This window comes from Pelobates fuscus, chromosome 4 (assembly GCF_036172605.1).
Source record: "Pelobates fuscus isolate aPelFus1 chromosome 4, aPelFus1.pri, whole genome shotgun sequence".
Lineage (NCBI taxonomy): Eukaryota > Metazoa > Chordata > Amphibia > Anura > Pelobatidae > Pelobates > Pelobates fuscus.
The window spans coordinates 255,973,802-255,992,696 of NC_086320.1; the positions used below are offsets into that span (position 1 = coordinate 255,973,802).

An 18,895-nucleotide genomic window follows, 5' to 3' on the forward strand; every position below is an offset into this window, starting at 1 on the left:
CACACAGACTCGCATAGATACAGGTACAGAGCCACACACAGTAACAGACAGATACAGGCACACAGTCACCATGTTGTGCTCTTACCTTTATGGGAGCAGAGAGTTACAGCAGTTCCTGGTGTCTAGTGGTTGGGGAAGCAGGGACTTTTTTCGGTTTCTCTCTTGCTATGCAATTTACAGGCAGCGAGTGGCATTTAACTCCTGAAACCTGTATCAGAGTGGGGCTAGACCTTTGTGGATAGTAGTGAAATCTACCTATGTCCCATGAGGTCATTCTACAAAAAGTGACAAGGCAGGATGGGTTGCTGTGTGCACCCTGTGCTGCATGTCACCCAGTGCGGACTGCACCTCACCTGTCCCCACTTAGTATGCTACTGCTTCAAAATCATTATCACATCAATATAGGCACACACTGCAGCACTATACGTGTCTGTTTGCCAATCCATCCATTTTACCAGGAAATATTGATTAAGATTTTGCTACTTATATTCCGAAATCCACATTATCTTTTCCAGGCTTTTGGTATCTGTGCCCAAATTCAAATATGTGCCTACTATATATGTTGGTGTGTCTGGCTGCTTTTGTAATAATTAGTCTGTATATCCACTCAATTCCAAAAGTCATGTTAACATCTAACAATGTTTTTAAAAAAAATATATAAAAACTAAATGTGCTGGAACAATGTTATTATCAATAACAATAATTTATATTTCTTTTCACCATTTCATCACAAAATCTTAAACTGCCTCCATGGGGGATATCTCCAAATACAAAAATATTTACACAATTCTTACATTAACCATCCTGTCCTTTTGTAGTTATAAGGTGAAATAATATTAGTTATTAGCTGAAATAGCACAGCATGTTTTATAATATGATAAATGTTGTTTTTACCTACTGGGCCTGTTATTATCTAATTTCTACAGATCCCATATATTTACATAATCAAAAGCTGTTTTCTTTCATTTAATTTGTACTGTTCCAGTTACCAGACTGTGAATATATTTTATGGTAAATATTCTGCACACATGGTGTAGTTTTTGGACAGTTATTAATTGTTTATTTTAGAGGATTACGTGATGATAGCCTAGCCATGATATTTTGCTTTAAAATAATTTTATATTGGGAGAGGGATGTATTGCTAAACTAAGTCTACCTTCCACCAGCTTTATTTTGTTAGTTATGGGTTCTTGGACATCAGCTTACCATGACCATGAAGTCCTCACAAAAGAAATCCAAGAATAAAACGTCTTTGTTTTTGAGGTTTTTCTACATTATTGCTGGACTGCTATTCTGGCCTTGGACATGTTTCTCACAAAGCAGCATACCATCTAGTTTTTTATGCTTATGACTATACACACAGATTTCCACATGTTGCCATGAGTATCACAAACAGACACAAATACAGGAAAAAAGAAACAGAAATGTAAATAAAACCGTAAACAAAATATCATAACCATAGCAATATAGGGGACATAGCAGAAAAAAAAACAACAAACCAAAGCACAGCAAAATAAAAAAAAAAATGTAATTACCCAAAATGGCACGTCATCCAATGACCACTTACTAGGCACCATAGAATGCATGGCAACAACCATAAATAATAATGCAATGTACAGAATATAATGGTCATATAGCTGAATATTCATGAATTGTACACTGCAACAGGGCAGCTGGTAAAGTTCAAAGATTATGGTGCTCTGCCATCTCCCTCTCCCCCTCCCCCTCTCAATTTGTCTGGCTCCCACACGTTGTTAGTTTTTTTTGCCTCACAAACTGGAGAGAGGGACCACACTACCTGTTCTTATGGAGCAGCAACCACTGCCAGGTGGCAAAACTAAGGAAGTTCAAACCAAAGTTAAACTTGGCGAGGCAGTCACATGATCCTGTGTCACGTTCCACTGAGGGTACATAGAATTACTTAGAGTCCGCTGATGGAGGGATCATCGGACCAGATGGCCCAGGACGAACACACAGACGCCGGGCCCGGGGACGGGGGGAGCTGGGATGCGGACCCGAGCACGAGCCCCCAGAGCCCACACCTCACCTCTCACACCCCACCCACCCTAAGCCTCTGCCATCACACACCAGCACCACTCCCCCCGCGCCCCCTACCTGATGATCCCGATCGCACATAACCAAGGCCAACGCAACAACACCAAGAAAGGAAGCCACATAGAACAACCAACACATACAACCCCCTTCCCCGACATAGTGGGACCACCTCAAGTCGCAACCCCAACTGTCCCCATGGGACCCGACCGAGACACACGGCAAACACACACATACGACAGACCTCCAGTGACAGATCCCCCGCCACACACCATAGACCGACTTACGAACCAAGGACTTCCGAACCCACCCCCTTACGCGCCAGACGAACACGGCTGTAGCAATATCCCGACCCACATCTCCCTGCTGCCCACGAGCCCCCCCCCCCCTCCTCCTTTAAGGATTAGGCCTTGAGTTTCAGATTCTGAACCCCAGGGCGATAAATACCCCACTAAATACAGGCATCGCTCATCGCAGCATGCTCCTACCACAAACAGTAACCACACTAGCATCCGGTTAAATTTAATGTATATTTTAAGCACACACAGTTAATTGAGAGACCTGCTTTACATGTACTGTATACATACTGTGTCGTAGCATACTGTGATAAGCCTAAAATGTGCAATGTTCTCTACTGTCACATCAAAGTATGATATGCTTCCCATTTCTGTTTTCTTACAATAAACACACTACGCCTGAGTAACCTATTGAAAAAGGTGCAGGTCTAAACTATGCCATACTGATGCCCTTGTTGAAACACTGATACTTCTATGCACTGTTATGGCTTTGAATGCATAATTGTTAATCCTTTGCACAAACAAAATAAAGAATAATAAAAAAAAAATTACTTAGAGTCTAATTATAAACTACAAGGTTTTTTTCTTTTTTTTTTCTTTTCGTCTGCATGTGTCCGGCATCTAAGCATAATGATTTGGTAAATATAACCATATGGTGAACCTAGAGAATGCATCATGTAATGGGTGTTAACTTGCAGGACATAAATAAATGCTTAATTACCCTGAATCACTTATTATTTTGTTATAATGGAATCTCTTTTACAGGCTTGATGTACAGTCTGATCGCTGATATTGCAAAGAAGGAAAAGGGACAGCAACCTAGAGTGTTTTTAGTGTCATCAGGAGAAACTGTTGCTCAAATTAGTGAAAAGATTCGGCTCTCCCACTTAGAAGAGAAATGTGAACAGTATCTTGCATATGTCAAGGTAAATAGATGACTTTTTTTTAACAGTTAAGTTATTTTTTGATCTTTATTGTGTTTTTAAAACAATAATCAGAAAGAGTGAATTTTTATTTTTTCTGATAGACCAATTGTGATGTTTCAGTCTTAGGCCTTTAACAAGGAGAAAATCATTATGCTAACAATCCTGCATTATACACACATTGTGACTTACTCAAGTAACACTATAACATATCCTTATCTATGCATACCTATGTTCTACCTTTTTTCATAACAGTTTATTGTTTATACTCCCTTTGACTTTCATCCCTTATTTTGGGAAATGTGCTGTAAATGTGCTGTTCCCTCAAGGATTACTGATTGCTTACTGCATCATAATGCCTTTCTTTCTGTAGTTAATTTTGGTAATAATACTTCTGTTAACACAAATCTTCTACATTAATTTAAATAGGAATTACCTTTGGATTTCTTTAATATGCCAGAATTAAGTACGTATGTAGATTTTAGTAGCAGTCATCACACAAAGTAATTTTTTAGGACCTAAAGCATACATTTGCATTTTCTCAATAGTTCATTTAAGTAATCAGAAACAGAAGTACAAAGTTTGCATGTTCAGGTGTCCTTGACTATTATTATTATTATTTATATAGTGCCAACAAATTCTGCAGCACTGTACACTATTATATGCAAGCAACCATGTGTGCATGTTTTGGTACACATTTAAAAGACCAACCTGAAAACCATTGAACGCTAAATGTATACTTCCTGCTTCAATAATCTCACATGAATGTTACATTTCTATTATTAAGCAACCAACTATAAACCTTCCTTCAGGGTTATATCCCACTGAAGATTGATAGTGGCCCACAATAGGACGTCAGCAATTCATTTAAAGGGACACTATAGGCACCAAAACAACTTTAGCTTCATGAAGCAGTTTTGGTGTGTAGATCATGCCCCTGCAGTCTCACTGTTTCATTCTCTGAAATGCTGTACATCATCTTCACATCTTAAGATGGACTTTGAGATGTCCCCCTTGGGCACAGAAACTTGATAAATCATGTTTCCACAGCTATCCCACAGTTCCCAGCTTTACTTGCAAATGAGCACAGGCAGGCATCATGTTTTAGACTATAAGGTACTATTCGCAATGCATGCAATGTTAAACACAGCTCTTTTTTTTTTTTTGTCCAAAAGTTACCAAAAACTAGCCAACTAGTCATAAACTGTCCAGTTTTCTGGGAGATGTCATTAAATACGTCCAAGGGCTTGCATTTTCACTATATATATGTAATATGCATATGAAACAAATTGACATCCTACCTTCTGAATTCTGAATATGTCTGTGACTTTTCAGTACTTCCATTCTTAGTGTATTACAACTGTCTTTTATCTGCTTTATTAAAAACCCTACTGCTGAGCCATTGATGAACAAATAAAAACAGTTTTTTTAGAGACTGGGATGGCTAACTGACTTTCATCATCATTGTGTAAATAAAGTAGGAAGGCATTGCAGAGGCTTGTAATTTAGAAGTGCATGCAATAAACGTAATGGACATTACCTGAAGACAAGAGACCCGAGTGTTGAAATCAGTCTGGTCTATGTTTGTCTAACAAGATTGATGTTATTGCTCAGATGCTCAACAGTTGGGTGTCTTCAGACCACTGATATATACTGATAGCTTTCATGTCTCTTGTCAAAAAAATGTAAGGACTTAATAAGGAGCAAAAGAAATAATGAAAAACTACATGACAAAATACTTTGACTTTAAATTGTGAAGGATCCTGGAAAAAAAGAAAATGTTTATGAGCATCAATATGTTATATTGTATATTTAGTTTATATTACTTTTATCTTAGCTGTATAAAATGCCCATAGTTTATATAGACTCATGTAAAACATTAATGGTATGTTTAAAAAAAATCATTATCTAAGCAAATACAAGGTGAGTCAAAAGTTCACAATTATACAATCTATCAAGGAGCTTGCAGGTACCTCAATGATTTATGACATTTAGTTCATCATTTGACAGTGATGCACTTTCAAATAAATATACTGTTATTTAAAGGGACACTCCAGGTACCTTGACCACTTTATCGAACCTAAGGAGTTATGGTGCTTTGTGATCCCTGGTGCCGTCTTACCTTTAAGTGTTGACACTTCTGGGTTAAACTGTTTGAAAGTGGAACAATAGCTTTTGCTTCCACATTAGCATGACCACAAGATGAGAGGCAGCTTGCTCTGTGTTGAACTGTTCATAAATAATTTAGCAATAGAAAATAATTTAGCAATAGAAAAGTTGGCATCACGGGGCTTCAGGTGTTATAATCACTTTATAGATTTGAAGTGTTTATGGTATTTAGAGTGTTATTCGAATCAACAGTTATACTAGGTTACACTAGATCCTGTAACCTTTACTTTTAATATTATCTCTAAAGTGTGTGTTTTTTTTTAAGTTTTATTGAGTAATAAAGTGCAGTACAACAAAATAATGCATTTTGGAGATAGTAAAATATTGCATCAGTGGTATGACATTAATGTGAGAATGCAAGCAGTATTTGGTACGATAGCTTTTCACATACATAAATTTATTACATACATAAGTTTTAAAAGGTTATCAGGCCCACCATGGTGGAAGGTTGGTGCTTTGCGTATTTGGGAGGGTTTCCGCACTGGATTTCGGAGTCGGTATCCGGCTACCATCCATGGTTCCCGTGGAGGAATTGGAGCCAAGGAGACCAGGTAGTGTGGTATTCGTCGTATTTAAGAGTAAAAGAGTAGGATAGTTCTTCCATCGTTCTAATGGAATCTACTCTGGCTATCCAGGCTCTAATTGTTGGGGCTGTGGATTGTTTCCACATTGTAGGAATGAGAGCGTTCGCTGCTGTTAGGAGGTGGTTGAGGAGTATACGTTGGTATTTGGCTATAGGTTGGTGATAGAGTAGGAACAACATGGTTTCGGGTTTCTTGGGGAGATTGATGCCCGTTATAGTACCTATAAGGTTGGCATCCTTTCCCCAGTAATCTTGGATCACAGGGCATAGCCACCAAATGTGGCTTGTGGTTCCTGCTACTTGTTTGCACCTCCAGCAAATGTTGGGTGAGTTAGGGAAGAATCTATTAATGCAGGTGGGGGTATAGTGCCACCTAGCTATCCTTTTATAGTTGCCTTCATGGGTGCTATTGATCCTAGATGTGTGGAAGATGTTTTTGAAGATTTTCTGCCAATCTTTTGTTTGAGCTCTAAAGTGTGTTTAAGTGTGTGTTAATATGTTTAATAAATAATTCATATAGAAAGAAAATCTCTTTTTGACTGTTGGGAAATGATGGTTCGCATCCTACAGTTTATGAATACTTGGTTTAGTAATGTTGAGAATTATACTTCTATAAGGGAAAAACTAATGCGATGATGATAATATATAATGAATTGATTGATTTATTCCATAATGTCTATAATATAACTTGAATCATTACAGCTTATTCTTGTGTTTCTTGTGAGGATGCCTTAGAAACCTATTAAAAGTGCACTTTATAAGTGTGACATGGCGGCACTTTGTGATTACAATTGTTTTATCAATACGTTGATAACCAAATTCCTAGAAAATATGGATAACATGTTTGTGGATTAACAGCTTAGTTTGCACCACTTTGCTCTCGGCATATATGTGCATCATACAAAAATCTTTCTTATTAGAATCTTACAGAATGTCTACTGCATTGCTGAGAGTGGTATCACAGAATGCTTAGTGTGCAGCCATAGTTAACAGAAAGCCCAGAACATACAATAATATTTAATCTATACATTTGCAGTAGATGTCTGTAACATGTTAACGGAAATGAACCTTGACAGGTCATCTTTTTTCTAAATTTGTTTTGTGAAAAGTCAAGTGAATAGTTGTTTACTCATCATTTAATTAGAAAAAAGATCATACAATAAATACAACTTAGATTTAAGGAGAGAAGAATGAACCTGTGATTGATGCACTAGTATGCTTCATACTTAAAAGAAAATGCTTTATTCTCTACACTCTGCTATATTTTAGTCCTGCTTTACTCTGTACAAAATCTGTAGCAGTGACAGTGACATGAGTGGTCTGCACAGATTCCTCTTGAGTTTATTTTCAAAGAATACATAATTAGGGTTGTCAGGCTGGCTGCAGTTGTTTGATGCATTAAAGGTTCTGCATGTTATTGATTAGGAAGTGAGGTAACGCTAAGGACAAAGCCACTTGGAGGAATATAATTGAATGCATTTAGGATGACCAAAGACTCATTTAATCAAGTAAAAGGTTATTGGCTTGTTGGGAGGATGTTCAGTATGAAAACGAATACTTGTTTAATACAAAACATGAAAAATGAAACAATCCTACTTAATTTAAAACTATTTAGAATATATAGTGTGTACTTCTATATTTTCTCCAGTTTTGTTCCCTGAAAGAATGCGAAAAAAAAGCTATTTCTACGATCCTCATATTTTACATGACATGCTTCGAACAAACAAAGAAAAAAAAAAGAGAACCACAATGTTACTTCTAATCCAATAATTACTTCAGATAAATCTCAGCCAAAGCCCACAATTTCCCACAATTCCACAGAAGGCTTCAAAAGATCAACCACTATACCAAGGCAAGATTATCTGGTTATTTTTGTGGTTTAGGGGCAACATTGACACATCCCTGACTACATGTGTGTCTGGTTTTGGTTCTATGTTATTATCCAATCCCACAAAATATCTTAAGTGCAGAGGTATGAAAATACACAAAAATAAATTGGGACACACACAAGTATAAAATGTAGGTTTTAACTCTTTGAAGGCAACATAAAAAACAACTCTCTGATGAATTTTTTTTTTTATTTGATTACTCCACTATTCCAACTCAGTTTTATATGTGTGAGATAAATACCTCATGGGATCATTCTAGCTTTACTAATAGATTTATTTAGAATGGTGAAATGTTTATGATTTATCTGGCTGATATTTGGTTGGCAAATATTGTAATTGTATCAGACAAATGGCCAGTCTGCTCAACCATTCCCCCCTTCCACTTCCCCTTGCCCCCCACTCGCCTCTTGACATTCATACATTCCTTTAAATAACTGTGTTTCTCTACTCTTTAGGGCCAGTTTTACATCCACCCCTGAAACAAGACCATTTAATTTTACTCTGCTCAACCCACCCACCTACCCGCCCCTCCTCCCTCCCACCCTGGTTTCTTGTACCTATATAGCATGCTCTTCCAGCAGTTTGGAACCAGAGCAAATCACCTCCTTATTACCTTTACATGCTATCAGCTGCTGCAGTTATACGTACCATTAACTATCTCTGCCAACACATACAAATCCCTCTGCTACCTTTTGTCTCTCCCTAGTTTAACCTTTAGATTGTAAGCTCATGGGCAGAGCCCTCTACCTGTTGTATCGGTCTGTTCTTATTGTATTGTCTTTTTCCCAATTGTACAGCACTGCTGAATATGTTGGAGCTTTATATATACCAGTAATAAAATGGAAAAAAGGTCTGTTGGACTCCCCTCCACTGTAAATACATGGTAAATTTACCTCTAATCCATTGACCACACAGTACCTTGACACAGATTAACTTTACCCACCTGGAGGGCATCAGTTCAGATAATCTCTTGGCCAGTGGAATATTTCTCATAGAGAAGTAGTGAGACATAAGGTGCATGTACAGCAATCACCGTTACATAGTTACATAGCTGAAAAGAGACTTGCGTCCATCAAGTTCAGCCTTCCTCACATATGTTGTGGCTGTTGATCCAAAAGAAGGCAAAAAACCTAGTCTGAAGCGCTTCCAATTTTGCCACAAACTAGGAAAAAATTCCTTCTTGACCCCAAAATAGCAGTCAGATGTCTCCTTGGATCAAGCAGCTATTACCCCACATACCACACCATTCTCCACGCATGCAATGCTTCTCATACAGAAGCATTACCTTCCTCTTTATTCTTGATCAGGAAGAACACCCAATTAGCCTTTAAACTTAAAGATTTATGAAAGTTCTGATTTATCTTGAAATTGTCAAGCGGCAAACCATTTGATTGGAGGAGCTATTCACTTTGCCGTGTGAGAACAATAGAATTGTCTAAGATCGCGGGTGATGACAGCATGCTTGCTGGCATCACCAGAGGTGGAGATTAATATTTACAGGGTGTAGTGGGGTGGACAGTGTGCACATTGCAAGATGGACGCCTTTAGTTCCAAAATAATTATTGTTAGGCACAAAGCAAGGGTTTTTAGAAGTGATAGTTCAATTCTTAGCTTTTTATCAAAAACTTGCAGAAATATTTTCTCTTTCTGGTTACTCTAACAAATGGTGCTACTGGAAAATAACTTTAGTTAGGAGAGGGTGACTGAAAAAGAGCTTTAACCTTGCTCACCTCAGGAATTTGTTTTACAAAGGGGCTGTTGCAGATAAGGCTTTGTTAATTGTACCTACCATAACAAATCCTAATTTATCTTAAATTGTAGAATTTTTTTTTTAATTGTACATTGTGCTATCAGAATTGCTGGGTAATGTCTAGATGTCTATAAAATAAAAGGTTACGAAAACTGCCCTTTCCCCCTCATGTCAATCCAGCCTGTGCCAATTGGCACATAGATAGGAAGAACACTCCTCTGTGCATCTCTCCTGCTTGCTTTCAATCCAAGTGAAAACAATGCCTGCAAAGGGACGTAGGGAGGAGGGGCAGGCTATATATAAAAACAGCAGCTGCACGGAGAGAGGAGAGAAAGAACCATATCATTTCTTGCAGCAGGCAATCTGAGAATGGAGAGAGAGAAAGGACATATATGTTTTATATACATACCACACAATTTACTTAAAGTGCAGTCATCTTTTAACCTGTTATGTGAAGCAAGTCTATGCTTCCCAAACAGGGGTATGTATGAGAGGGTTGTCTTATAGCTACTGCAACACCCACTGAAAACATGATTGATACTCTCTGCAAGAGACAGGAATAATGGAAATAAGTAAAAATATGACCTTTTAAAAGGATTAACGGAAGAAACAGTTGTTTAACGTGAGTCAATTCCGACGTTTTGAAAACTGCAGACCTATATCAGTCATGACAGGTTCACATTAAGGTACAGAAAATGTCAAATTTAAGCAGGAAAAGATACAGTAAATCATTTAGGTTAAAAACTATAAAATGCATAAATGTGGTATAATGTCTTAAGTATCCCATTAGTCATGACTGTAATCTGTAACTTTTTAATTTGAACCATGAAACTGCAATGACACAGTTAATACTGATACACTACACCAGTATTGGTCCCTTAAAAGCTGCAGGATTTACAATACAATGTCCGTAAAGTGACACTCCATTGCCCAAACACAAAATAAATGTCACTGTATAGTAGATATACCCCAAATGACAACGTGTGTGCATTTCGCTGGGCATTTCTTTTCGTTGTGGGTATATCTAAAAACCGCTTGAAAAACCTGCAGTTCTCTTGTCTGCAGCCTTTACAAACCCTTCCCTACTAACCCGGCTTTCTGGCTGTCCAATCATAGTCTTCCCAGTGCAGCTCAATGGGAAGTCTTTGCAAGACAGTTGCTCTGGGCAATTGCTGCCTCCACTGAGCTAAACAAACCAGGAAGTAACAGAACATGGTGTCTGGTGAGGTGTAACCAGGTTAATTTATAAAAGTGTCAATTTTTATTGAAATTTGCACTTCTTGTAAAATAAAAAAGAGGACACATTCTTCACAGTTTTTCAGCAAGCTAAAGTGCTTTAGGGGTCCAGATTATCCCTTTAAGCACTCACCTAGGGACTCCAGAACCACAAATTTGCTGGGTCTTTTTCACCACCCTTGTGTAAAGAATGAATTAACTTAACTAGGATCCTGTGGGATCATAATCATTTACTGGCTCTACTGCCAACTTTTCTGGATGGAGCTGCTTACTAAATCAAGCATACTATGTATTACCATTCCAGAAACACACGAATCAGAGTCATGCAATACTTTGTATTCATAAATACTAGTGATGTCGCGAACATAAAATATTCTGTACGCGAACTTCCGCAAATGTTCGCGAATGGGCGAACCGGGCGAACTGCCATAGACTTCAATAGGCAGGCGAATTTTAAAACCCACAGGGACTCTTTCTGGCCACAATAGTGATGGAAAAGTTGTTTCAAGGGGACTAACACCTGGACTGTGTCATGCCGGGGGGGGAATCCGTGGCAAAACTCCCATGGAAAATTACATAGTTGATGCAGAGTCTGTTTTTAATCCATAAAGGGCATAAATCACCTAACATTCCTAAATTGTTAGGAATAACGTGCTTTAAAACATCAGGTATGATGTTGTATCGATCAGGTAGTGTAAGGGTTACGCCCGCTTCACAGTGACAGACCAAACTCCCCGGTTAACGCACCGCAAACAACCGCAAACAGTCCATAAACATATACATAGGCAAGAAAAGGAAAATAAAAGGACAGAGCGTAAACCGGACCTTAGAATGGCCGGACTAATATGCTAGAGACAGAGAATGGTGAAAGGGAAAGCCGAGGTCAAGGAAGCCAGAAAATACACAATACCGTTTACACAAGCCAAGTCATGGAAACCAGAATTCAGAATAACCAGGGAAAAGCCAAGATCAGGATACCAGGAAATCAGATTCACAATGATAAAGCACTCTCAGGAAACCAGGAACAAGAAACCACGACAGGGCAAGGTACTGGGGTGTGCTAGGGATTTAAATATCACGCGGCGGGCCGGCAGCCGCGACACCCTGTTACGTCCCCCTCATCAGGCCTTTTTTAGTCGAATGTTTCGCCCACTGTCAGTCCCTTCGGGATCCATCCCTCATTCATCTTAATAAAGGTGAGGTAATCTAGACTTTTTTGACCTAGGCGACTTCTCTTCTCAGTGACAATACCTCCTGCTGCACTGAAGGTCCTTTCTGACTGGACACTTGAAGCGGGGCAGGCCACAAGTGTCGATATCTGCAGTTAAGGCGAGGTAGTCTGCTACCTGTTGGTCGAGTCGTTCTCTGAGGGTGGACCCCGAAGGGCTGTGGCGATGCGTAGGACTTAAAAAGCTCCGCATGTCCTCCAACAACACGTCTGTAAAGCGTCCTGTCCTTGCCGGCGTGGTCGTGGGAGGAGGAGGATTACTTTCACCTCTTCCCCTGTTAGATTCCCGTTGTGCTGTGACATCACCCTTATACGCTATGTAAAGCATACTTTTTTTATTGATTTTGGAACTGCTGCATCCTTTCCGACTTGCCGTAATTCGGTAACATTTCAGGCACTTTCTGCTTATACCGGGGGTCTAGTAGCGTGGACACCTAGTACAGGTCGTTCTCCTTCAGCCTTTTTATACGAGGGTCCCTCAACAGGCAGACAGCATGAAAGACCCCATTTGCACAAGGTTGGATGCCGAGCTACTCATGTCCCGTTCCTCGTCCTCAGTGATCTCACTGAAGGTATGTTCTTCCCCCCAGCCACGTACAACACCATGGGTACCAGATAGGTGACAACGAGCACCCTGGGATGCCTGTTGTGGTTGGTCTTCCTCCTCCTCCTCAAAGCCACATTCCTCCTCTGACTCCTCTTCCTCACAATCCTCTTCTAGCGTTGCCGCAGGTCCAGCAAGCGATGCTGATAAGGCTGTTTCTGGTGGTGATGGTGACCACAACTCTTCCTCTTCATACTCATCTACGGCCTGATCCAGCACTCTTCGCAGGGCACGCTCCAGGAAGAAAACAAATGGTATGATGTCGCTGATGGTGCCTTCGGTGCGACTGACTAGGTTTGTCACCTCCTCAAAAGGACGCATGAGCCTACAGGCATTGCGCATGAGCGTCCAGTAACGTGGCAAAACAAATCCCAGCTCCGCAGAGGCTGTCCTAGCACCCCGGTCATACAAATACTCGATAACAGCTTTTTCTTGTTGGAGCAGGCGGTCGAACATTAGGAGTGTTGAATTCCAACGTGTCGGGCTGTCGCAAATCAAGCGCCTCACTGGCATGTTGTTTCGCCGCTGGATATCAGAAAAGTGCGCCATGGCCATGTAGGAACTCCTGAAATGGCCACACACCTTCCTGGCCTGCTTCAGGACGTCCTGTAAGCCTGGGTACTTAAGCACAAAGCGTTGTACGATCAGATTACACACATGTGCCATGCACGGCACATGTGTCAACTTGTCCAAATTCAATGCCGCCAACAAATTTCTTCCATTGTCACAAACCACTTTGCCGATCTCCAGTTGGTGCGGAGTCAGCCACTGATCCACCTGTGCGTTCAAGCCGGACAGGAGTGCTGGTCTGGTGTGACTCTCTGCTTTCAGGCAAGTCAACCCCAAGACGGCGTGACACTGCCGTATCCGGGATGTGGAATAGTACCTGGGGAGCTGGGGGGGGTGCCGTTGATGTAGAGCAAGACGCAGCAGCAGAAGAGGACTCAGCCGAGGAGGTTATGGAAGAGGATGGAGTAGGAGGAGTAGAGGAGGTGGCAGCAGGCCTGCCTGCAAGTCATGGCGGTGTCACCAACTCCTCTGCAGAGCCACGCATTCCATGCTTGGCAGCCGTCAGCAGGTTTACCCAATGCGCAGTGTAGGTGATATACCTGCCCTGACCATGCTTTGCAGACCAGGTATCAGTGGTCAGATGGACCCTTGCCCCAACACTGTGTGCCAGACATGTCATTACTTCCTTTTGCACAATCTAGTACAGGTTGGGGATTGCCTTTTGTGCAAAGAAATTTCGTCCAGGTACCTTCCACTGCGGTGTCCCAATAGCTACAAATTTTTTGAACGCCTCAGACTCCACCAGCTTGTATGATAAAAGCTTTTGGGCTAAGAGTTCAGTCAAGCCAGCTGTCAGACGCCAGGCAAGGGGGTGACTTTGTGACATTGGCTTCTTACGCTCAAACATGTCCTTGACAGACACCTGACTGTGGGCAGATGAGCAGGAACTGCTCAAGGCGAGAGACGGAGTGGCGGATGGTTGAGAGGGGGAAAGGAGGACAGCAGTGGTTGACGTGGCTGAAGATGCTGGACCAGGAGGAGGATGGCGGCTTTGAGTTTGTGTGCAGCTCATGTGTTGATCCCATAGGCGTTTGTGATGTGCGATCATGTGCCTTTGCAAAGCAGTTGTACCTAGGTGGGTGTTGGACTTCCCACGACTCAGTTTCTTTTGGCACAGGTTGCAAATGGCATCGCTGTTGTCAGAGGCAGACACACAAAAAAAATGCCACACTGCTGAGCTCTGCAATGACGGCATTCTGGTGGTGGCAACAGCATGCGTTGATTGGCGTGCTGTCTGGCTGACCCCGGGTACCGATGCTTGCTGTCTGACTGTGCCACTAGCTCCTTGCGACGACCTCCCCCTGCTTCCAACTCGTCTCCTCCTCCTCCTCTCTGTCTCCCCATATGAACTTTCCCCCTGTTCTTCTTCTGTTCTAGCGGGCACCCACGTGACATCCACAGACGATTCGTCATCATCAACCGCTTCACTTGTATCTGACAACTCAGCAAAGGAAGCAGCAGCGGGTATATCATCATCATCATCACACCGTACGTCCATGTGTGTAATGCTGCCTGACTGAGACATATCCCTGTTATCTACATCCTCTAGCAATAATGCTTGCACATCACTCATTTCTACCAACTGATGTGTAAATAACTCCTCTGACATATCAAGTGAAGCGGCTGTGGTGCTAGTGTCGGTGGTGGCGGCAGGCGGGAGAGTGGTAACTTGAGAGGTGCCCGAAGCTAAGCTGGAGGAGGATGGTGCGTCAAGGTTCCGAGCGGAAGCTGTAGAAGATTGGGTGTCCTGTGTTAGCCAGTCAACTATGTCCTCAGAACTTTTCCAGTTCAGGGTAAGTGGCCTCTAAACACTGGGCATTATTCTAGGGCCAAAGGGAATCACAGCACCACGACCGCCCCTGCGGAGTGGCCTGCCTCTGCCTGTCATTTTTTTTTTTTTATTAGTAGAACTATGCATGCAAGCTACTGTGACAACAGATATGAGTGGCACTGTGCACTGGCAGAAGTTGGCAGAGTAGACGCTGTAGGCCTGACACACACGCTTGCAGACAACTAACTGCTATTCAATCTATTACAGTCAAAATTTTTTTTTTTTTAAAAATGTACACTACTGTTACACCAGATATGAGTTGCACTGGTGTGACTAGGTGCCCTGGCAGGCCCTGAAACGCACACGCGTGAAGGAAACTGACTGCTATTATATTACAGTCAAAAAAGTTTTGATTTTGTTAAATACAAGTTATTGTGACACCAGATATGAGTGGTGGCACTGGGCAAGTGGGCACAGTATACGCTGTGCGCCTGACACACACGCTGGCAGACAACTAACTGCTATTCAATCTATTACAGTAAAAATATTTTTTTTTTTTTTTTAAATGTACACTACTGTTACACCAGATATGAGTTGCACTGGTGTGACACTGTGCCCTGGCAGGCCCTGAAACGCACACGCGTGAAGGAAACTGACTGCTATTATATTACAGTCAAAAACGTTTTTTTTTTTTTAAATGCAAGCTATTGTGACACCAGTGAGTGAGTGGTGGCACTGGGCAAATGGGTACAGTATATGCTGTGAGCCTGACACACAGGCTGGCAGGCAGGCAACTGCAATTACATTACACACAAAAAAAAAGCAGACTGATGTTCTAGCCCTAAAAAGGGCTTTTGGGGTGCTGTCCTTACAGCAGAGATCAGATGAGTCCTTCAGGACTGTAGTGGACACTGAATACACTAACCTAGCTCTCAATTTCCCTATCAAATCAGCAGCAGCTACACTGTCCCTCCTCTCACTAAGAATGCAGCTTCACAATGAATGTAAAATGGATGCTGTCCAGACGGTGGGAGGGTCTGGGAGGGAGGGTCTGCTGCTGATTGACTGGAATGTGTCTGCTGACTCTGAGGTACAGGGTCAAAGTTTACTCAATGATGACGAATAGGGGGCGTACCGAACAGCGCATATGTTCGCCGTCCGAGGCGAATGCGTACAAGCGATGTTCGCCAGGAACTATTCGCCAGCAAACCATTCGGGACATCACTAATGAATGCCTTAAAAGAACACTTTAGTGTTTATTTCTAAAACTACATGGTCCCTTTCCCCCTGTGGGCTCCCTCTACCACAATGAAAGGTTTAAAGCCTTTTAACCACTTACCTGTTCTATCGCTGAGGTCCCTCGGCGCTGACTCTGTTTCCCCTTCTCCGATGTCAGCATGATTCAAGAACCTATTGCGCATAGTTCTGTGCATGCATTAGGCCTTCCCCATAAGAAAAAGACAAGACGCTGGACATCCTCATGCACAGTATGAGAATGTCCAGCATATAGAGGCAGTCTTAACACTGCAATGTAAACAGCAATATTTTATATTGCAGGGATAGTGGGACAGGGACATTGCATCCAGACCACTTAAATGAGATAAAGTGGTCTGTGTGCCTTTAAAGTGTTATACCATGCCTTCATGTATCCTCTTGCATTGCGGTGCATCATATTTTTTTTTATTAATAAATGATGGTGAAAATGATAATGGCATAATGTCTATATATGACAGTTTGGTGTAGTTTCACCTTAATTGTGTAATCTTAAACCCTCTGCTGCTTTTTATATGGATGCTTTCATTGGTGTGGATTTTTAAGATACTGCTTTTCTACTGCAATATGGGCTTCATTTGGATCACAACAGTCACATTACAACACCTACTTTACAATGTTTAAGAGTTGTTTCATGATTTATGATATGTTTAATAGCTTTGCAGTATAAAGCCAATGAACAATAACTTTCTGAAAGGCAATACTAAATTGCTCAAACTTTAAAGCACATACCTTTTCCAGAGATGTCAGTCTGTGTTCTGTTAAAAGGATTGTCAACCTGAGGAATGAAAACACTTTTGTTAACCCCTGTTACATTAAGGCATGGTATAACACTTTGATGACTAGATATATTTTGTTTGGAGAACAACATTTTTGGCATGTTACAAGTAATTAGAATGAAGAAAAACATTTTATTTTGTCTCATTTGGAGAATTTTAAAAGTTTTACTTTTCTATCAGTCCTTTTATCACCAATAGTTTTTCCTTGCCACAATAAATAAGCATGTACTTACATTCAACCTAAATAACCTTATTAAATAAATAGTTACCCCTGTCACCCATTAAGGTATTGTTTAGTGTCCCCCTGGTTAAATTTTAGAGCCCCCACTTGCTTCTCATGTGTAAGGGATTGAGGGACAGAGGAACGTCACTTTTTTTTAATCAAATAGCCCAGACCCGCTGCTCATGGGTGGGCTTTGGACAGGTCAAATGCCCGCAGGTTGAGGCAGGGGATGAAATGTTCTTTGTAAATATTCTGGATCCTATATTTTGTATAGAGTTGAGTTGCGAAAAGCACTGATTTTAAAACAGACACCAAATGCATTCAGCTGATTGTTGTAAATTCGGACAGTTTGAATTTAGAATTGACTTTAGTAAATATGAGATTTGCCATTCTGGTCAGAATCCTGCCATTTCCACCACATTTTGTCCATTCAGACAAAATCGAGTCTTTAGTAAATAAACCCCTTTTTTGTTTTTTGTAGAAGGCTTAGGTTGAATCTCCAAGTCCAATGGACCTGGGGGAGACAAATAGTGAGAGAAAGATCTGCGTGGTTTGACCATGTAATATCACTTATGCAGCTGGAATTAATGTTAAGTAGGAGGAATGCTACAATCCTGAATACATCAAAAATAAGTAGGAGGTGTCGGGATGGGAAAAATAGGAAAAGTGTAATTTGCAAGGGTGCTTAATTTTCCAAATATAATTAAGCATATGGTAATGAAATAAAAAACAAAAATCTGCATAGGATGAAGCGAGTGAGTATGTGGCCTGCTGTGAGGCTCATCTGTCTATTAGTGAATGTTTATGTACTCTCCCACAATAAAAACAGGAGAGAGGCAGGAAACTAATGCACAATTAACAATATAAAGGTGGTTTGGAAAATCCTACCAGTTACAGAAATGAATCTGCCCTCTCAAAATGCATTTATGTAGAGGTGATGAATTGGGCATGTCTACCTGGCCAGACTGACAAGTTATTCTTAAAGCAGTTAAACCCAACAAGTGACATGAAAATATGTCAATGAGATCTATAGAAAATACTCTCTGGTCATCATATGTCTCTATGACATAGAAATCTAGGGTTTGCTTTCACTTTCAGGACAGCAAAGAAAATTATGTTTAAAGGCAAAGGGAATAGTATAAAGTAATGGATTGGAGAGTCAAAGATTAAATGTGAAGTTTGTATTACTATTCTACTAGCCAGGAGTTAATAGTTACTTACCACTACTAGCCGTAGTTTAACCTCCAGGAGGGAATGTTTACTCCCCAGGGCTAAATGTGAATTTGGTAGTGGTAAAAGGATATTTTGAGCCCTGGTAATTGTTCCTGTATTTACTGACAGGCGTATAATACTCCAGATGTATTGTCTATCTATACACACATATATTTTTTCATAACTTGATGTGTGGGATTGATTTTTTTTAGATATAAACATTCTCAGAATGAAGCTGCCATTTATTCTGAAAATGATACATCCAGCATCTGATTTACATGTAAATAGTAATTTTGTAACCCAAACATTGAGAATCCGATCCATGAAATAATACAGAT

The 18,895-nt window shown here is 40.8% G+C and overlaps 1 protein-coding gene across 1 annotated transcript in view; it reads left to right on the forward strand.

The window, feature by feature from the left end:
• The window catches only part of ITGA9 (integrin subunit alpha 9), a 496,852-nt gene that overhangs the window by 236,869 nt on the left and 241,088 nt on the right, over positions 1 to 18,895 (forward strand). Inside the window, exon 15 of the mRNA XM_063452059.1 lies at positions 3,114 to 3,274. Within this exon, the coding sequence (XP_063308129.1) occupies positions 3,114 to 3,274 (161 nt within the window). The remainder of the gene's footprint in view (positions 1 to 3,113; positions 3,275 to 18,895) is intronic.